This window comes from Lates calcarifer, linkage group LG18 (assembly GCF_001640805.2).
Source record: "Lates calcarifer isolate ASB-BC8 linkage group LG18, TLL_Latcal_v3, whole genome shotgun sequence".
In the NCBI taxonomy this organism is placed as follows: domain Eukaryota; kingdom Metazoa; phylum Chordata; class Actinopteri; family Centropomidae; genus Lates; species Lates calcarifer.
In genome coordinates this window covers 6029799-6052410 of record NC_066850.1, presented here as the reverse complement: position 1 = coordinate 6052410, position 22612 = coordinate 6029799, and the positions used below count along the sequence as shown (strand labels likewise).

At 39.7% G+C, this 22612-nt stretch overlaps 1 protein-coding gene across 16 annotated transcripts in view; it reads right to left on the bottom strand.

Moving 5' to 3' along the window:
* cacna1c (calcium channel, voltage-dependent, L type, alpha 1C subunit) overlaps positions 1-22612 on the bottom strand; it is a 205506-nt gene that overhangs the window by 46985 nt on the left and 135909 nt on the right. For 9 of the 16 annotated variants that reach the window (XM_051077687.1, XM_051077689.1, XM_051077690.1 and 6 more), the window contains 8 exons: positions 20883-20986; positions 14998-15085; positions 14463-14547; positions 11350-11424; positions 5758-5848; positions 2737-2763; positions 293-453; positions 90-163 (listed from right to left, as the gene is read on the bottom strand). In XM_051077687.1, coding sequence (XP_050933644.1) covers positions 90-163; positions 293-453; positions 2737-2763; positions 5758-5848; positions 11350-11424; positions 14463-14547; positions 14998-15085; positions 20883-20986 — 705 coding nt within the window. Of the gene's footprint in view, positions 1-89; positions 164-292; positions 454-2736; positions 2764-5757; positions 5849-9711; positions 10574-11349; positions 11425-14462; positions 14548-14997; positions 15086-18521; positions 18626-20882; positions 20987-22612 lie in introns of those variants that run through there. The other 7 variants (XM_051077694.1, XM_051077702.1, XM_051077697.1 and 4 more) reach the window with 5 other exon arrangements.

Sequence of the window (22612 nt, the reverse complement as noted above, 5' to 3'; positions counted from 1 at the left end):
CTGTGGATAGCAGGAGGGGAATAAAGTCAGGAGCAGCTTTTTCCTGCGTAACAATTCTGACAAATAACATTGACTTATTAGCCTCCTACCTGCAGGCCCAGACTGTACATCTTCAACAGCATCTCACCAGTGAAGAGTGCTAGCAACACCTTATTGGCTATATCTGAGGAGAAGGGAAGAAATAAGGGAGGAACAAAGGCAGAAAAGCAAAGGGGAATAATTTAGCTCACATCAGATGTACACCAGTTTTGTGTATACGTGTATGCATGTGTGTGAAGTGTGCTCCCGTTACCTTGTACGTCAGTTAACCACTGTGGCTGTTTGTGATGTTCAGAGGCGATGGTAAGAGTGTTGAGGAACACCAGGAAGATGACCAGCCAATAGAAAACCTGCGATTTGACCGCCGCACGGCACTTCCTTCTGCACAGCCTGTTCCACCTTCGAGAGTAGCGACTGAGAGGGAAGACGAAAGAGGAGATAGAGTGATGGAGGTGGGAAAAGTGAGAAAGAGAGGTTGGACAGGGACAGGGTGAAGGGAAGGGAGGGATGGAGAGATGGGAAAAAAAGAATGCAAGACCAGGAAATGAATTACAGGGAAGGAGAAAGCAGGAGAAAAGAAAGATAGAGAAACAGCCAGTGCCATTGGGAGAAGAAATAAGAAAAGACAAAGAATGATTGAAATAAGTAAGTGAAGAAAAGAGTGAGAAACAAACAGTGGAAGAGAAAGAAAAAAAGACAGAGTCAATTAGTTTGTCTACAGAGTAGTGATGACATCACCCCTCGGTCTGTGGTTGTCTGTGGTTTGAAAGCAGAGCTGTGGAACAGAGTTAGTCATCCTCAAAGACGTTTCACACCAAGAAGAAGCCAATATGAAGAGCTTTGTTGCAGAATGAGATATGCACCATTTGAAAAAAAAAACAGAAACACTTACTCTTACAAAATGATTGAAGGGACAAATTTAAAGTGAAATGTGTTATATTCTGATACACACTTCAGTGGAAATTCATGCTTCAAAAGAAGTTCATATGTTTTTTTATTTTGACAATTCAACATATTGTTCTGTATTGTTCTGTGCAATGTCTATTGCATTTTTTTGCCCTCTACTGTCAAAAATAAAAGTTATGGTTTCTGGGAATGATCAGCTTCACACCTCATAGTCACATCTACCTGAGACAGTGCTCTAAATAGGTCATGCCATTTTTTGTCGTTGACGTGCACGTAACAATGAGTTGACAACTGTTAAATGGCATAATTGTCCTTTTCTCAGTGAGCAAGATCAAACCAACTGAAGACAGTAATTTGTGTTTTTGTTGTTCTAACTGTGGAGAAACTGTGAAGAATGAATCTCACTTTAGAGTTTTATATGTTCACATTTTATATGCATCACCCAGGGTACTTTGAAGAATCCAACAAGTCAATTGTGCTGTTAATGTTTTTTCCATGTGTAAAAATGCAGGTGTAATACACCCCAGCCACACGTACAGTGTGAAAATGGCAACATGTAATTACAAGAATTTGTCCCAAATTAATCAAAAGTTAATGAGGAGGCGATAATTTGTTAATAATAGACTGCTTTAAAGCAAAGTGGATTAATAAAGCTAGTGCATAACCATCTAAGAGTGTTCTAATACTACAGACTGTACCATATTCTTTCACACTAATTTAAATTATTTTTCTGTATTTATGTGGGTGTCTATCCATTTTTTGTGCTTCACCCTTTTGGCCACCACACCAGACCAGGTAGATTTCTCATGTACTGAAACCACCAGGCATCTTTTTAAACAATTCAACACAGCTCAGGAGGAAGCCTTCAGCCTCTCTGTCTATACAACAAATTAATGTTTCACCAGTCTTCTGTTTGAGGGCTGTTTAGAGTCAGTTATGGCATACAGCGGCTCCTGCCATGATGCACACACTGAATTACATGAGACACAACTCACAACACAACACCAGCAGACATGCATTCTTCCAGTAAAAGACCTGCCATTTTTAATCTGTGACTTGGGAGTTGGGATAAGATACTGGGCGACTTTTCAGAACTACCTTTGTTACACTAATGTGTTAATTTTAATTTTTAAAAGAAAACCATGTCTTTACAGGTAACACAATATTTTTCTGTCCTTTCAGAGGAAAATACACATAACAGTTTTGAAAATGACCAATAAAGGAATGGTTCTACATTTTGAGAATGATGCTTATTTGTTCTTTTGCCAGGATTAAGATGAGAAAATCAAATCCACTGTCGGTTACATATGAAGCTAAAGCCATACTTAGCAGAAAGACTGGAAACAGGGAAAACCAGCTAGCCTGACCCTGTCCAAAGGCAAAGAAAAATCTAAACTTCACAAAGACTCCAGGAAGTAATTGTGCCTGGCGCCTGGCACCTTTGGACCCACGGCATGTTTTTCTTACACTTACACTTGGAAGTGCTGGTAGACACCTCTTTTGTTATATTTAGACAGTGCCAGGGTAGCCATTTCCATATTTCTATGTGTGTCTAAGATAAGATAAGCTAACTGGCTGCTGTTTGTTGTACTGATCTTCTAATGAAATGAACACACAGTTCCCAAAATGAACTACTACTTTAAAGCCAAGACTCTCTACTGCTTTGTCTGTTTGTGTCTTCGACACACACACTGGTACACAAATACATACATCCAATGACCGCACAAATGCCACATTAGTAAAGACAACAGAGCACATGATTAAAGACTATGGTAAACAACATCTACTAACCTGAACTTGGATTTGGAGATCCTATTTCTGGAACACAGAAAACAGAATGGATTATACACACACACATAACACACATATAGACAGGTACACAACATGAAAGGGGTGATCTAAGAGGTATAAAGGGGAATTGCTTCCCTCATTATCACAAATGCCTTAGCAAATATGTTCCTTGATCAGCTTAGCTGTGTGTGTCCAGTATTTCCTGCACTTTTCAGATACAATCAGCTTGTATCACAAAGTAAACATTTGCTAGTTTAGAGTCTGGTCTGGGGTGAAATAGACAAGCACTAAAGCTGTCAGTCTGCAAAACTTCAAGATGTTCAGAGAACATGTTTGCTAAAAAAAATCAGTTTGTCCATTTTTATGCACCCACAGGTGACAGATTATGGGTACAATATAACCAAATGAACATCATTAGTATCACCCACTTTTCTTTTGAACAAATACCCCCCTGCAAACATGTATACAGTGGCATCCAGTCAAAAGAAATAATGCTGTGAGTTTGGATTTTGTCCAATCAACCCTGGTGTGAAAAAACACAATTTAATAATAGAAGAATGTCTGTTGATTGTTCACCACTGTAACAGCAGAAAGTACATACATAAAGAACTGAGGACAAGAGATTATGGAAGACATTTTGTCTCAGAGAAGAGAAGAGAACAGAAGAGAAGAGATGGTGGCTATTTGCACCGGTAACATATGAAATCATTTTAATCTGTTGTGTTAATATAAAAGTCTACAAGCTAAAGCTGCTCTACTTGCCAAGGATATGACTAAAACCAAACCTGATGCACAGAACAATGCAAATGTTTGATTAATAGGTGAATGCAATGACCACATTAAATAGTGCATTGTTTGGTGTCTTAATGGTTCCTTTTGTTGCATCTGAATTTCATTTTATTGCTTGTATTTTAATTTTGAATACATCAGTAGAGGATATAGGAGTATTACATGACAGCAATGACGTCCCCTTGAGCTTTTAGGGAGTTATTGTGAGCAACCACATACTGATTTTGTCAGTAAAAGCAGATGAATTGACTGACCAGCTGACTGACTGGCTGACTGACCGACTGACTGAAGCAATGAAATGAGTCACTGACTGAGTGAACGAAAGAACAAAATGACTGACTGGCTGGATATGGAGGCTGACAGTACACACGTCTCTTCTCCCCAAGTGTCCGTCTCGATTATGAGATCAGCGGGCGCCAAAGTAGCTCCTACCTCGAGGTCTGTCTCCATAGCGATGCAAAGAAGAACTGACAAATACTGAAAGTCTCAAGTCTTATCTCCATAATGGTGCAAGCTAATGCCCCCAGCCAAACTTGTTGCAGACTCACAGAGGAAGGACGAGGGCTTGTATTACCAGTCATGGCAAGGTTTACGATTATGAATAGTCAGATTACTGTGCATCTCACTTATTTAAGTAATCCTCAAAATTGCAGGGATAAATTCTAAATCTCTACAGGAGTTTCAGAACTTATGGATGACAAAATTATACCCTGTACGGCAACAAGGTATTTACTGCTACACAAGTATATAATATATCATTTAATAGACTTTAGGGATGGAACTTTGATCAACATCATTAAATATTTGTATTAATTGCACACAGTGATGATGATTAGGTGGTTGAATCTTAATACATCTTTTTTCCTGATAAAACAAATAACTAATCTAAGCATACAAAATAACAGTTTCACTAATTTATGTTCTGCTACATTATGGAAGGGATGTATAAATATGTGTTGGATTTCTGCCACTTCCCAAAGACTGTGGAGTTACAAAGAAGTTATGACATATTCTTTGTTTTGATTTGTTTTGGTCTGACAGGGAAAAAACAAACTACATAACAAAAGACAAAGTAACAGATGGACAGTGAGAGTACAGATAAACAACAGTGTGTCATCCAAGTGTGCCTACTGGCTTTACTGTTCCTCTGAGTGTTTTGATTCAGTATGATTTCACCTCTAAATTGTCTATTTTACACTGTAACTTTCTCTATTCTATTCATTTCTATTCTGTTATGTTCAAAGTGATGAACAGTTTTGTATGTAGGTGTGTTTGTTTGTGTGTGCTGAAGTGGGCCCACTGGGGTCACGGCTCCTGTGTGGCCTTGTGTCTAAGAAAGAAAGCAACGCACTTGTTTGAATAATGTAAAAAATGAAAGGAGAGGGGAGAGCAGGAGTGAGTGAGTCAGCTGTTCTTGAGCTCCCACAGGGGAGGAGGAAAGCACTTCACCAGCAAACACATGAAGGAGAGAGAGAGCAGAAACAGAGGGAGAGAAGAAAAGGAAATAAAGTTGGATTACTATTAGATGAGATGTAGATGTCCTGCTTTTCGACATTCTGTTTGGTCCCAAATGATGACTGGGTTTTCCTTGTACCATGTGAGCTGACAAGCACTTAGGCCTCGTGATGGTCTTTTTTTCTCGTTTTTTCCACTGTTAATGTGCTCGTGTGATACCATCAGTAAAGAGCACTGTCCTGGGCCATTTCTGGCACAAGTAAAACTGACCATTCACCAGATATTTTTGTTCTCAAGAAAAATCAATCATTCCAATTTTGATTATTTTCCCATTTTATGGAGTGTTCAAAATATGTAACTGAAACAGAAGCTCTGGTTAGTTGTCTCTGCAGATCCACCCAAGTTCTCCCAATAAAAATTTCATCAGTCTGTAGTATGAGGACAACCCACTGTTACTGTTCTCTGCTCTCCTTTAACCAGTGTTAGCGCATGAATTTCTCTTGACCTCAGTGAGCTTGATGAGATAGAGGTCTGGCTTAGTGAGATCAGTGAGGGATAGAGACAGGCTGAGCTGCTTGTACCGTGACTGTCAAGTGCTAATACAGGAGAGATGCAGGATCGAGGTTATCCTTGGGATTGACAGAAGGTGACTGAGAGAGCTGGAGAACTGAGGGTGGAGAAGAGGTGTTTGTGAGAGAGAGAGAGAGAGAGAGAGAGAGAGAGAGAGAGAGAGAGAGAGAGAGAGAGAGAGAGAGAGAGAGACTGGGAGGTACTTACGCTAGCCGGGTACAGCAGGTCTCCCCCTCCACATCTCCCCCGGGGGCGTTGTCTGTGTTGACTGATTCATTCTCACTGGCTGGCATGCTCACTGAGAGACAGAGAGGAGCAGAGGCAGAGAAAAAGAGATGACAGATGTGGAGAGAAAGAAAGGACAAGAAAGATGAATTAACAGGACAGTGAAATGGCTTGTTCATACATGCTTACACTATTCTTAAACTGGTTTTTAATATATTGCTTGCTCTAAACCTTCAACTCAAAACGTCACTGACTCCAACATATCAATCAACTTTCCAAATCTACCACTACAGACATACTTGAATGCTATAAGTGCATCCAGTCTCGGAATGCTGAGGAGCAGCACAGAACGCTTGGTCAAATACAAAAAATCTGATTTACTTTATAAAGTAATCATTTATAAAATTATTAAGTCATCTTTCCCCAGTATACAAACTAATGAAAAGATACTGTTGACATTCAGGGATTCACAAGTCAGCACTGTCCCAACTAATTAAGACCTACTGTTACACACATACCCTTGAGTCAATAAAACCATTCCCTGAATTTTGCACTGATTGCCTAAACTAATTAGAGACTAAGTTGCCACACTAGCAATATTCACCAGTTAGGGATCCTGGGACACAACCTCTGCAACAGCTATTAGGATGGATTTCAACTTCTAAGCTGAGGGATAGCTTAACACTGGGTGAATTAAATCTTAACAAAACCCTTTTGTGATTTTATAGCTCATGGGGATTGAAAGAAAAAAAACATGATGTAGATTTCGGTCTCTGGTCTGCAAACTTTGTGGGGGATGCTGGAGCTTAATTGCAGTAACAGTTTTGAATGAAACCCTGCAATGTTTTTTATTCTTCATCTAAACTTTAATCACGCTGTGAGAGTTTTGGCAGGATTTACACAAACATCTTAAAATTAACTCCTTGTTCCAGAGATCTTTCTGCAGTTGTGTAAAAAGGTAGAAACCTCACTGAGCCCAATCTTTCTTTGTTTATGAAATCCCAGCAGGAGACTGCAAATGTGTCACTTTGTCCTTATTTAAAGACAAGTGTAATGATGTGTAAAGATGAAAGGATGAATACTGGGAAGATGAGGCAGAGACTGCTGAAGAGGAAGGACAGGAGTAATATCAAGTGTCAGTTAAGAATGGAAAAGTGTTAAAGTAGAAAAAGAGGGAGAATGGACTGAAAAAAACAGGGAGTAGGGGGAGGGAGTGATGGATACATCAAGGGAGGTATGGGTAGAGAGAGAGGGAGAGAGAAAGGTATGAATGTCGGGATGGTTGGTTGAGAGACTGATATGAAGTGATACATTGCTTTTTATTGCTTCTGTCAGTCTTTGCCTGCCTGCGGGAATGAGCTGCGCTCCCCTCACTGTCACCTCAAACACTTATTGTAACACCCCCTGGGTACCAGAGTCAGATACTGCATATGAATCTAAATGTCTTTTGTGTTAAAATAAGATATTCACTGTTAAAAACAAAAAACAAAACCTATTCTTGTGAAGTAAGTATAAAACCAAGGAACATGATCAGCACTTAAGATGAGAGGGTATTTTAAAATACTAAATAATCTTGGCATAAAACATCTTTTTTTAACTTATGGACAGACTTTTAGGGAGCAAATGTAAAATAAAATTAAATTAAAAATGCAATTGTGCTCCATCCTTATCAGATCCAGTCATATGGTTCTTTCTGAAATTGCTCTCAACAATTTTCAACCCTGGCACTGGCCCTAATGCATCCCTACTGAGATTTTTAAGTGTTTCAAGCAGATTCAACAATGGGAAATCTAGAAATCCACCTGAGGTTCCTTATTAAAAGAAACAAATCATGTTGAATATGTACCTTAAATACAAGTTACACTGCCATTAAATTAAGATGAATAAATAATGCAGTGCAAATAAGCAAAGCACAAAAAAACAACCTTTCTATCAGCATGCACTTCACCCCAAGTTACAGGGGGCAGCAGTCATCAAAAGGTGGCAGGTTTTGGCAATGACAATACAGCATATATTTTTGTAGTCAAACCCAGTTCCCGTGGCAGATTTTCCGCATTGAACTTCTGATCAATTAAGAAATGAGATGGCAATTAAAATGTTATGATATTCACTAAATTTAGTATCATTGTTAAAAAAAAAAAACTGAGTTACCTTGTAAGCACTTAGCTAACATTATTCATCAAAGTAAGCTACAGTGAGTGAGCAGCATGTGTATGAAGCCAGTGTACTGACACTTGGCTGGTGATGGATGAATTCAGTGTTGTAGAGATCAGGACTGTGTCTCTGAACATTAAGGCCTCTGCTGTGAACAACTGTGTGTTCCCTCACATCGACACAAGCCACCTGCTGCTATGCTACTTAGTTAAAAGCACTTGTGGCCCTCCGGTCTCTCCTGAGGCTAAAGCCTTTCAAATATAAAACCAGCCTGGTGCCTTCTCCTCTATGGAGCTCTGAACTAGTTTAATACCTATTGTTAGAGTAAACCCCAAAGACCAGAGACACAGAGAGAAGGAAGTAGATGAAGGAAAAGCAAGGAAAAAGGAACACAGAGCATGGGAAGGGAGAGAAATGGCAGCAGGGAAGAAGGGAATGAGAAAGATGAGTAAGGGTCACACTTTATCAATAGAAATAAGGATTCGTTCATTCTTACCGGTGTTGGCATGTGTGAGTGTGTTAAAACATTTAGCAATATGTCTCTGAAAATAAGCAACCCTAACAACAATGTATAGAACTGAATGACCATCAATGATTTACTACAGGAGCCTTTGGGAAAAGAATGTGTGTGTGCATTTGTGTCCCCATGTAGATTTATTTTGGGTCTCTCTATATACTAATATAGAGCTTATGTCAGATATTAATTGTCCATGCCATCACCTCCACTCTTTTTCAGATATTTTAAACAGTCGAAATGTCTGATACCAAACCACACACTGACCACAAACTCATGAGTTTGAATCCAATCCCACTGTTCAGACCATCAGGTTTTTCATGTTCTTATCTTGTCATGAGTCAATATTAATAACTTAATATTTTGAATTTAGCCTTCTTTCTTCACAAGGCAATTGTCACAGTTGACGATCAGCACCAAATGCTTTTTTGAAGTTAAGCATAAATACCATACATTTCTACTCAACAATGTGACGAGTGCCTGGTGAAAATGACAATAAGGCTCAAGCTCCAGGTGTAAAGCTATTTTAACAGTATTTTTTGTTATCACAGCTAGCATGGCTAGCAACAATGCAGGGGGATTTTAGGGAAAGGAAGCTGAAACAACAAGGAGAGGACTGTGACATCACAAATATTACACTTTTTATTTGTAAGTTTTTTTCTATGATGATATTGTCCTCTTGTTGTTTTTTCAGACAAGTCAGGCAGATGCGAACGTTTCCTTTCCTGTGAACCTATAAAGGAGAAGAGTGGCTTCATCTCAAAACAGTAATGTTTCCTCTCCTTGTCATTTTATTCCCTGTGCTGAGAGTTCTTGTCTTTTCAAACACACATAATTAAAAATTGAGAGCCATGAAACAAAGTTAAAGGTTTAAAAGCAATGAAGACATGCAATTTTGCCAGCAGGGGGGATAGTATTTGGTGGCTAAATTCATGTCTCCACTGTGAGAGATTATTATTACTGGTCAATAGTAAGTGTCCAAAAGCCATGAGGAAGACAATGGGAATGAACTATTTTTACAGTATTGAGAGGCAGCCACTAGCCACGTTAGCTTTGAAGCTCTGGAAGGGCCAGAAAAAGATGCTTATTCCAATGCAGGGGGAGAGGAGAGGAGGGGAGAAGAGAGGAGAGGAGAGGAGAAGGGGTGGGGTGAGGAGAGGAGAAGTGTAGGGGTAGAAAGGAGGGAAGAGGTTGCAGTCTGCTTGCATGTCTAGAATCATGTTTCCAGTAAATCTTTAACTAGTGTCGGACCATGCAGACAGACGCACACGCCTTACGAAGGAAAGCCGCATTTTTCTTCACAGCTCCACGCAGAGACTGAAAACGATGGCTCTTACCTGGGGATAGAGAGCACGGCTCAGCTAGACAAACACACACATACACACGGATACATGCAAGTAGGAACTCACAGTCAGCACAAAAGCGGAAATACACACAAACTGTAAATTCGTCCATGAAGAATCACAAGTACTCATACCAGCTCTCATGCATTACACAACCTGTTGCAAAGAAACATGATTGCTTTTGTGAAAATGACATTCTCTCTTTACAGTCACAGCTCATTTCGTTACTCCAGCTATAACTGCAATTTGAGATGTATTACTACCATTATTGGCAACGACTTACTGTCTTTTTTTCTCTTGTACCATTTAGTCTTTTAATCTCTATTTCATTCCCAGACCTTGCCATCATGTCTGAGCTAGAACCTTCTCATTCTCCAAGGTAAAAAGAAATTACAGGACGGAAAGAGAGACAGAGAGAATGAGAAACAGAAAGAGAGGAAGACAGAGAGGTTGTCATTGGGGGCATTCATATTCTAGAGACTTTAGGACATTAACAATAACCTACCTAACTAACTTATTAACCTTTCTCCTGGAAAACACAACCACCATTGTTTTCTGTGATTGTCAACTTCACCCCATTCTCGCACACTCTCTACATCTTTATGAGCGTGTGCGTTCATCAGCATGCTCCTCCATACTGGGATCAGTCCATTGATGAATTCTGCTCATTTCTTCAGTGACTCACATGTGATTTCCCAACCACGTCATACTGCAGAAGAGTACCAGTAAAAAAATTCACGAATGAAGGTAGCAGGAATAAAATTAAAAAACACTACATACACAGATATGAAGCATGAAATCTGGCAAACATAAGATATACAAACACATATGCAAGTAGAAACTGACACACACACACACACACACACACACACACACACACACACCGACAATCACACAAATATCCATCTAAATTAACCAATTACTGCACAAGGATAACCTTCAACTGAACTGTAGACAATAATGATACATTAAGGATGGCCAGCTTTATACCGATATCTTGAACTATTATAGTTTTACTTTTAATAATTCCATTATCACACAGCCCAACACAAAACACAGGAGGCAGCTCCTCCAACTCCAGACATTGTAGAGTGTTGTGCAGTTAATGCACATTTCATCAAAAATACTTTCTGTAGTGGATTTGATGACCTTGATGAAGGGCTAAGACAACAAAGGCAAAGGCTTTTTCCTCAATACTCATCAAAAAGGTGGAAAAGTTAAGTTTCAACAACAGATACAGAAAAAAACACCACAGAGCATTTTCTCCCATCCAAGAGAATGGTCAGTAGTATGCTGATACTTCAGTTTAAAAAATTTAAAGTATTAAATCTATTCAAAACTTTTTAAGAGAAGCAACCAAATGCAACACTGATCCCTGATCTGATCCCAAGCCACATCCCCCAAATCCTCCTGGGAGGTCCTCAGGTGTCAAACTATCTAATGTGCTCTAGAAGATGATCCAAACCAAGTAATTATACTGTAAAATTTTCTTAGAAGCACATGCCCGAATACAACTGAATACACACGGAAACACATCACAAACACACAAAGACGCACACATACCGTCCTGAGAGTCAGTAGAGTGACTGAACCAGGCAAGCTTACTGGTCTTCTTACCCAGGTGGGCTGGAGACACTCCTACCACAGACGACAGTGGCAGGACACCATAACAAGACGACAGCATGCAAGAACAAGATGTCAGAGGGTGAGAGCATGCATGACGCACATACACACACATAGAGTGTGCCCCAGAGAATACTAGAAACATATACAAATGTCCAGAGGGAATACATCATATGATACATACACATAAATAAAAAATAAACCACCATACCATTTACATCACATCATATATCATCACATTTGAGTGAGTGAACGTCTGCATGTGTATATGACCTAGTCGTGAGTGCAACCTCATAAATGATAACCACCATATTTAGAAGCTATCAGCACACACAAACACACAGACACACACAAACATGTACACACAGACACACACGAGCACACATATTGTTACTAAAAACAGTGAAAATCAATACAATGAATGACATCCAATACTCTCTGTCACCAAAAACAACCACTCACACTATAAACATTTGTCTTCATATGAACACACTATTCAGATCATACATCAACATTATGCCCCTGTAACTCTTCTCTTAAAGATGGCATGATGGATAGACATATAGAAACACAAGCGTGGTCTCTCTATGAGCGCATGGTCACTCGTGAGACTTGTTCAAGATGTGAAATCCCATCTGTTCTCTGTCCCAGATACCCTCTCTATCTCTGTTTCACACACACACACACACCACACACACACACACACACACACACACACACTCACAGTCACTCTCTATTTCTATCTCTCTGTCTCTGTATCTCAACATCTATTTTCCCTTCCATCTCTCTCCTAACTTCTCCTCTATTCTCCTATCCCCTCTTAGAGCATGAGTACGTGTGTGTGTGAATGCGCGTGCACAAGTCTATGCAAAATGTCCTGGGCAGCAGGGACAAACTGCCCTCATTCATCTTCCCAGAGGAGGATCCATCCATCGAGGAGAAAGGGAGGGAGAGCAATAGCGAGCAAGTAACTTGATATTCCACCTTCACAAACAAAGGGATGACTGATCTTTCTGATGGAGAACTTTGGATCATATAAATCAAACATTTTGTCAGATCATCTAAATGTGATGGCTCTTAAGTTATACCTTTTGGTAAAAAATAATCAACTGAATCTTGCACCTGACAGATTTTAGACAGAACTATATGTATACTGATCAGCCAGAACATTAAATCCACTCACAGGTGAAGTGAATAATATCTTGTTATAATGCAATGTTCTGCTGGGAAACCTTGGGTCCTGGCATTCATCTGGATGTTACAGACGACAGCGTCCTCCCCCAGCAGGACAATGCCCCCGCCCCATTGCAAAAACTGCTCAGATATGGCTCGAGGAGCGTGACAAAATGCCAAAGGCATTGACCCATCCTCCAAACCCCAGATTGCAATCTGACTGAGCATCTGTGAGATGCATCAGGACAAGCCAGATCCATGGATGCCCTACCCCGCAACTCACAGGACCAAGAGGATCCATTGCCAATGTCCTGGTGCCAAACACTACAGGACACCCCCAGAGGTCTGGTGTCTATGCCCCGACAAGTCAGAGCTTTTTTGGGGGGCACAAGGGGGACTTACACAATATTAGGCAGGTGGCTTTAATGTTGTGGCTGATGAGTGTATATGCTTCTGTCTGACTTGAAAACATCAAGCACTTACACATTCTGTCTTGCTTTTTTTTTTTACAACTAACTTAGGCTTGTCTGGACATTTTACATAACTTCAGTGATCAAGAATTTGTAGAGGTTGGTGCAAAGAAGAATCTCAATATTGCAATGTGACATTTTCAAAATTGACCTAATGGGGGGCCACATACTGTATTTGTTTGTTTGTTAATGTGCCAGTATCTCAGACACTGCTGCACTGATTGGTCCAAAGGAGTACAATGGTAACAGGTGAAAACAAGCAGATTTGTTACGGATTAGCCACAGGGGTGTTGTGCCTTATTTTCATGCAAATTGGTCATTGCTCATCTGACCATGTTAATTTCTTGAGATTCACTGAAAGATTAGATCATCATTTTCATTCTTTCTCCCTTCCTTGGCAGTCATCAGTATTTCACAGAATGAGCCACAGTGCTTTGTAAGAGATGAGCATTCTGTGTGCAGAATATATGCAGAATGAATGCTCCTCTGCATATTTAGTCTTCATTATTCATTCATTATCAATGTGAGCAAGCTGAACTCCAAGCCTTTATAAAATAGTTCATACTGTACATACTGAAAAGTACATGCACAAAAATAGTACAGACACACTTTTCGCCAAATCCCTGCCTCTCTTTCTCACTGTCTCTCTCTCAAGTTCTATTTATCCTCACTGAAATCCAGCCTCCAGGTTAAAAGAGGCCAGTGCTCTACGCTCCCTCCCTGGGAATGTAGCTCAGTCCTGGGGAGACATGAGCTTCATATCGTTGCCCCTCTCTGCAGGTATTGTGGAGACTGGCAGGGTGTTAATTTATGTGTGTAAATTTCTGTCAGAACACATGTACACACATTCCTAAAGGTGTATGGCTACAGTATGTGTGTATGTATAAGTTTGCGTAAGTGCATGAGTGTGTGTATTTGTTGTGTGTATGTGACTGTGTGCCCAGAGGCTATTAACTGCAGTCTGACACATTCCACTAATATCTAAACAGGTTTTAAATCTCAGGAGGATTCTCAGCCAAAGCAAGCAGACAATATTAACATCCTCTCAGCCTGTCAGTCAGCCACTCTCAGTAAGTCAGTCATTCATTCACTATGAGCCACCACCATGTGAAGCAGACTGCAGTCAGCTCATCACTTAAAGACACAAGCATATGTGCACCCACACACATACAGTTATCCTCAAAACACACAAAATATCCTTTGATATTAGTACAATCATGCCAACCTGCCGTTCTCCCATTAAAGTCTTGAATAGTGATAATCCTAACCACCCAACAATTCACAAATCACACAAACATATGCATAGTCATCCTCAAGGCAATCTGCAGTAAGCAAATAAATTGTCACTCCCTCTTGGCCTCTCTAACTGTTAAACACACACACATACACAAACACACAATGTAAACTCACGGTTTCTGGGTTTGTCATCGTCCATGCCCTCCTCTTCATTCTCTGGGTCAATGTCTTCAGCCTGAGTGATCCAGTCTAAATAGCCCTGTAATCACACACACACATATTGAGACACATACAAAGAAAAGACTGACTTCTTATCAACAAAAACTTTCTGCGTTCAGTTCCTTACACTGATGGTTTTTGGACGTCTTTGACATTCCATACTAACAGTAAGTGATGTTCAATATTAAACAAAGCAAAGTAGTAAGCATGATGTTGTTTTGATTCTTATCTAACTCTTCACATCCTGTGGCCTTGCTTGACTTCATTAATTTAACACTGACACATTAAGATATATTAGCTTAATATGGTGGTTATTAGATTTAACCACAGGGGATTGGAACTTTAAATGTTTAATCTAATTTTTGAAAGGCTGAGAATAATATACAATGAATCTGTAGCAGGTGAAGACTCTTACATCCTCTTTTAGACTGGGACTCATTGAAACACACACGAAAACACACCACAAACACGCATACATGCAGAGATCTACCTTGAGGTCCTCCTCCAGTTGCTGTTTTTCTCTGAGTTTCTGGAAGTCACCACGTGCCTTGGCCTTCTCCCTCTCCTTGGAAAACTCTCTGAGAGACAGGAAAACAGAGGGAGGAGAAAACAAATCTGAACAGTTTTGCAAAATATATCATGTGACAAAATTGTGATAGCATAGAGTATTATACTTCGGAACAGGAAAACCTGTTTAAGAGAGAAAAAATGTCAGGTGAAGAGAGAAAAGCTTTGCCAAGAAAATGTTAGTGTTCAAATGGAGATGAAAACACATCAGACAGCCAACTGCAGCTTGATTCAGATCTCAAACAATCCAATATATATATTTTTAATAAGCCAGTAGATCAAGGCAGCTAAATTCAGTTCTGTTTCTATGTTGATAAATTTGGTAATGTCTGCATAAAAGCAAGGAAAAAAATACAGCATGAAAGGAGCTGCAATGGCAGTTATTGGATTTAATCCCAACACAATGGTTATGCTGTACTATGGTTTACCAATCTCAATTTATTCAGTTTGCACAGTACAAACCATCTGAAACTGGATTCTCATCATTAAGCCTGGTGCGCTTGTGGGAATGTGAACTGTGACACCCCTACTGACTGACAGTAGATAAGTGAAATTATCTTTCTCTTTCTCTATTTACTTTTAATTTATATGTACTGTTGCTGTCCCTGGGCCCCAGGTGCACCCAGGCCTGTTGGGATATGGAGTTCCTGCAGTGTGTTCTGGGTCTACCCCATATCTCCGCCCACTTGCAATGTGCTCGCTACAACCCCAGAGGGAGGCACAAGGAGGGCACCCCTCACCAGCTGTACCACCTCAGCTTGTTCCTGTCAAATTGGAGGAGAGGTGGCACTGCACTGAGGTCAACCTGCATCACTGAGCTCCTCACCTTTTGTCTGCCATCTCATTCTTTCGGTCACTACCCAGAGGTTCTAGCCATAGGTCAGAATGAAGATATACAGGTAAACTGAGAGTGATATTTTGTGCCTCAGCTCTCTCTTCATACAATCTTCAAGTGTGTAAAAGCAGAATTAACAAGAACAATCAATTTAAATTCTATCACTCCTAAAACTACTAATTAGAAAGCAATCTCTGATTTCTTTTCCTTTATTCAAATGTGCATGATGACTGCTTTTTCAGAATTCTTGGGATTTTGGGATTGATGTGGCCAAAGAGGACATGTACAAAGTTGATTTAAGACAACTAAAATCAATATTAGGGGATTGTGAAATGGTGAAATATTATGATGAAACCTGGTGAAATTACTTCCAGGTGTCAGGAGGGAAGAAAGAATTAAGGAGCATTTGATTAAATTCTGCCATTGGAGAAGGTCAAAGTCAGGGTGGAGCCAAAGATACAGTTTGGATAAAGAAAATTTGGTTGAGAGCTGGGAGCTGGGAGGCTCTGGAACATCTGCAGTTAAAAAGTGTATAACTTAACATTCGAAGGTCCACTGTCAAGTAAACTCAGCAAGTGCCTCTGTGTGATTAATATTCTGCATGAGGATATCAGTACAGTCAGTAGCATATACAGCTTTTTTTCACATTCTGATCTTGGGTTTGGACAATGTAGCCTTGTTATCTGTCTATCTTAGGTTTAATCTGAATATTTTCAATCAGATATTATGCAATCAATTAGAAGATTTTAATTTGAACACAAGGGATGCTGTGAATAATGTTAAGCTTCACTGTTCCCTGGAGAGCAGCAACAGGTTCCACTCTATAGATTGTTATGTGCTGTTGTCATTGATTTTCTTCTATAGGCTGGAACATAATTAATGTGTGTGTGTGTGTGTGTGTGTGTGTGTGTATGTGTGTGTGTGTGTGTGTGTGTGTGTGTGTGTCTGTGTGTTTGTAATTTAACGGAATGATGGAACCTAAGATCACAACTACAAACTAGAGACACACACAACAAAGATCAATGAGCATCATGACAAACTGCGATTTTCTCGTTTGTCAGAGCATTAACAGGGCATCCAGTCCTATTGATCTGTATTTGTGTGTGTCAATGTGCACTCACACACACATACATACTGTATGTGTGTGTGAGTGCAAAATCCTGACGCATCACTCTCATTTTCCTATTCTCACTGTCTCATTTATCTGGCCTAAATCATCTTTGAATTCTTTTTTCCCCACTTCCTGCTCCTTTCTCTATCCCACCACCCAGTCTCTTTCAGGCCAGCCTCTATCTATTCTTTCTGTTTACACATTACATCAAATCCAGATGGATGTAGTCACACTCGACGTTTCTGTCTCTATGTCCGTTGCTCTCCTTCTTTCTGTTTAGCCATTAGTTATTATGCCAATCTGAGACCCACACACACACCATGGAGGTAGCAGTTGGTAAAAGGTCAGGCTGTGTAGTGTGTTGACAGCATCATTAGTCAGAAGTCAGACAAAGAGTCAGACAGCCGAACCCCCCAAGCTGTTTGGACCAGATAGACCTCTATTATTTTTCCCACAATGCTGCTGTCACATCACTGTGGGTATCAAGAGTCAGATTCAGGTCAGTCAGTCAGGGGTGAGACACTTCACTCCCCTCAACCTGTTTGCTACCAAACCTCATCAGAACGGGATGGAACCATCAGAATGAAGAGAGGTTACACACACAATGTGAAACTTTTCACACATTAGTTGTGATTTTTCATACAATTCACAATCAAAATTATACTTAATTGCAAAGGTAATGATTATCTTTTTTAATAGATGATGGTGAGTAGCCAATAACCTGGAAAGGTTCAACAATCATAAGCATAAAGGTTCAGGTTAAGATGAAAAAATTAGCTAGATCTCCTAGAACTGTCTGATCCATTAATAAGTGTGAATTATTGTGGCAGAAGATTTAGATGTATGCAAACTTTATTGATATGCTCACATATCTGGGTATATTTTCTTAAATGTTTTCATGTGAAATCTAACTGCAAGCAGCAAAGAATCTGTCAATGTCCTTACAGTGGTGTACAAACACAGCTTTTATTTGGAGTGATATTAGGCTGTGTCCACTGGGAGTCTGAATTTATAAAACTAGTCCATGTTTCTCTTTATTTTAATGGAGATGACAGTGTTTTGTGCCTTCCCAGTAGTGCTGAGAGTGGAACATTTCATGATAGTAATAGTGATTTTGTATAGGAACAGCACCATAGAGCTGTATTTAGGGAGGCTATATCCAGTAGATCTATCAGCATTGTTCACGCTGAAATGTCCTGAAGCCAGATGCTCTGAAATACAATTTCACTATAGTCAGCTACAAATGATAATGAGTACACACGTACAAGCACTTAATGTAACTCAGTTGGTTGAGCTCCAAACCCTCAAACATATATACCTCCAGTTTCACTACAACACATTCCTATACATACTTTGTGCTTGTCCTACTGCCACTAACAGGAAGAAGAAAGAAATATAGAGTTCCTCTGAGCAAAGAGAAAGGAGCAAAGCTCTCCGAGCACAACGATAGAAAGGCGAGAGAGAGAAGTTAGTTTCAATTGACCTTTAACCCTGCCCTTACCCGCTCAACACCCCCAGAACCAAGTTTAGCACAAAGAAGGATCCGATGATGATTAAGGTGACAAAATAGACCCAGGGCCACCTGTAATCTACTGCATCATTCACCTAGGAGATGGAGGAATGGAGGAGAAGGGCCAAGAGGCAGAAGGAGAGGATAGATGTAAAGTAAAGATGAAGGGAGGACAAAGAGGTCAAGATTGATTGAGAAGGCAGGGATGAAAGTGAAAGCAATTAGGAAATGTTAGGAGGGAAAGGAAAGAAGAAGGGAGCAAGTGAAGGAGTTAGATCCTCTGTGAAAATTCCCAGCAGATGGAACCGTTTGCTTCTGTAGGATCCCTGCTGGGATTATGGTGCATTCATAGTATTTGTCAGAGTCACTCAATGTGCCACATGGCAACATATTTGATCAGCTGCATTTAATGTGGATTTAAAAAACAATAAAGAGGTGTATTAGTCGATTTAGGAGACATAATAGTGATCATGACAGAAGGCTATGAATGGCCCACATGATAAACTAAACAACTCCTCTTAGAGCTTATTATTATTTCTATATTTGTGTGAAGAAGCTGTACAGATGTATTTCTGTCAAAAGGGAAAGAAATTAGAAAGAAATTAGAAATCCAAACAGCCCAATTCAGGCTTAATCACTGTGGAGAGACAGCATTTTAGTTAGATACTTGAACATACTGTGCAACAAGACTCCCATGGATTAGTCATCATAACTGTCCTCATGAAAAATAATTTGCTCTCAATGCCTTATTCTACATTTTAATTAACATTCATGTTGGTTTCATCACTAATTTCATTTAAAAGAAGTAAATTTGATGTGTAGCTCATTATTATTACTATTTTTGTTATTATAGTCACCATTGTTATTGTTGCCATGATTATTATACTGTTTTTAACTGACCAAACTAACCAAATTATTACGCTTACAAAAAATTTTGCTTCCTATTCAGCGCAGCCTTCTCGTAATTTCCATCTTAAATGCCATGTTTCCTCCAGACTCTACACAGTCCTCAGAAGAACCTTTTTTGCCTGTTGTGTTTTCCCTGTTGTGCAAGTTTTTTTTTAGCATTCCACCTCCTCAGCTGACCTGAGGGGTGAATTATTTATACCCCAGTGTGTCCCTACAGGCCGGGTGGTGCTTGTACTAAAACAGCGTGACTTGGCAAAGCAGGGTAAAACAGCACCCAGCTCGCCTGCTAGAGCAGCATTTATTGAAACAAAACAGCAGCATGTGCCATTACACAAATGTACACACACAAACAGCGCAAGCAGATGCATGCTAATTTGCATGAGACAAAACATATATATAAACCAACACATGTATACATACAACACTGATAATTAAATATAGTTTGGAGTTTAAGGCAGAAGATGGTCACTTGAAACTGAGCAAAAATAACTAACTTGACTAAAAAAAGCTATAAACACAAAAACTGGTTGTGTTTGTTATTGAACCTGTGCTGGCGAAAAGAGGAGAATCCCGTGAGTCTGGAGGGCTTGTGTGTGTGTGTGTGTGTGTACATGTGTGTGTCCACCTGTCCATCACAGACATCCCGTTAAAGGTTGTGACGGGATGTGGCCCCTTGTGGTCAGCTGACATGAACATAAGCGATAGACACAAGGTCCGTCACTGCTTTCTGTGTGTGCGTGTGCGTGTGTGTGTGTGTGTGTAAATGCATGTGCGCGTTTCTCTCAGGCTTGTGACAAAGGATTGATTGAGTGGAACAGAAAGGAGAGAGAACAGGAGATTTTGCTCAGTCCAGTGATCGTCAGTTTATCTTTCCCCGACCGTAGAGAACTGTGGCAGTCTAGCTCTGCTTTTTACTGCTGGACCACTGAGGTGAGACTGCTGTTATCACCCTGCTCTCATTTGCATTTAATTTCTTCTGTGTATCACTTGAACTAAATCAGGACAATCTACACATGGAGCAAAATCATTTGTCATTGTTTGGCATTCATCATCTCTGTAAATCAATACATATGCAGATGTTTTATATATGCAATTCTCCCTTGGCACCTGTAGCGTGTGGATGCTTATAAAGTGTGCAAAGTACACCTTAAGACAAGGCTTGAGCCAAGTTATCATAAATATAATAATTAAGGCTGACACATCAAAACCATTAATATTAATTCTTAAAAATAAATAAGCAAGCAAGCCATGGATTATTTCCTCTTGATTCCACTCTCCTCTGGTTCACTGGAAAATATAAGTTGCACTTTAAATGTTTGGTCAAGGGAGTCTTGTTACACAGTCATTTACATTTATCTTTAACCAAAACACTGCAAACAGCCACATCACAAACAAAACACATACAAACATATGTACACACATGACAACAGTGTAACCGCTTACCCGCTCAACACCCCCAGAACGAGATTGAGAACGAAAAAGGAGCCGAAGATGACGAGAGAGACAAAATAGACCCATGGCAGCTCATAGCCCATAGCATCCTGCATCTGAGAGGGAGAAGAGACAGAGGAGAGATGGAGAAGGAGAAAAGAGGGGGATTAACAGGAGAAAAGTTGGCAGGGTTGAAGGGGGAGGAAAGACAGGTAAGGTGGAAGGAAGAGAGGGATGAGAACAATGGAGAAGGAATAAGAAATGTGGAAGAAAAGGTTTGAGAGGATTGACATAAAGAGAATGATGGAGTGAATGAGGGGGGCAGTAGAGGTCAGGGACAGAAAGTGTGTTAGAGAGGGAAAAAAAGAAGGAAAGGGAAAAGACGAAAGACAGGAAACAACAAAGGAGCAGTGCCTGTTAAAAAGAGCTGTAGAAACCTGGCGAAGCAAGAGTGGCAATGTTGTATAATTAAGTGTGTGTCTAAGCCCTTGTGTCTTCTTGTTGGAGAGCAGGTTCTTGACTATCCACAATTAAGAACACTAAACAACACTTAACCGCTCTTGTAGCTCAATATCAAACCTTAGCTTTAATACCAAGTGTTTACATAGTTAGACAATCCCTTAAGGAATCTTTTCTTGGAAAGGTGTATGGGCCTGTATCGGAAACACATTTAGATGCTGTCTACAGTTGTATAAATATAAACCAATTACTGTCCTTTATAGAGGAATTACAGCATGTGGCACTAAAAATGTGGCATAAAAAAAGCGAAATCAAATAAAAAGGATTTGTTTCACGATATTCAGTTACTGCGGAATATGCCACACATTCATCTGGATATTGTATTAAGGACTGCTTAAACAGAGACAGATCCTTATTAGGGTTGATGTAAATGGGAGATGATGTGGACAAGGTGATGTCTGAACAGTTTAATATCCAGGATTCAATTATAACAGAAATGTCAGATTATTAATCTACACTTAAATTGAATTAATGGGCATTTAAAAGACGATGTCAGGAATAAAATATAAATATAAAAATAAAATATATCATTTAAGGAGCCAAAAATAAGCACAGTCGTGCATTTCCAGCTACTAAATTAAAGAGCTTCCACTTTAAGATGGACAGTACTGGTTGTAGAAAGACAAAAAGGGAGAGGGTGGAGGAGGGTTTGCAACAACAGCACTAGATGTTGGATATCATTAATCTATATTCCCAAAAATGTGTGACAATGAAAACTATGGAAATGCAGGGCCGAAACATAATGAACCATTGCAAACCAAATGTTTTTAAAGGCCTGGTGTTGTCTAAATGATTTTCCATAATCATTTGTACTTACAACTCCTGATAAATAGGGCCCATTCATTATAAAGAGAGCTGGTTACACAAGCACTCTCATAATATATTTTGCGTTAACTGATGTGAAGTTGTGTGTTTGTGTGTGTGTATGTGTGTATGTGTATGTGTGTGTGTGTGTGTGTGTGCGTGTATACAAGAGGTTGCAGCAAGACAGGGTAGCAGGAAGGGGTGTAGAGCTAGTAAGCCCTCTGCTCCATGTGTACACATGACACAGACACATGTAACTCATGCACACACACACATGCACACTCAGAAAAAACTTTACATTTTTCACCTGAGATCAGTTTAGTTAAAATTCATTCAGCATCTTCTGTAGTAGTGTAACTGTTCACTGTTTTTTAATTCATTAAGACATCTATTAATTTAATGATTCACTAATTCCCTTA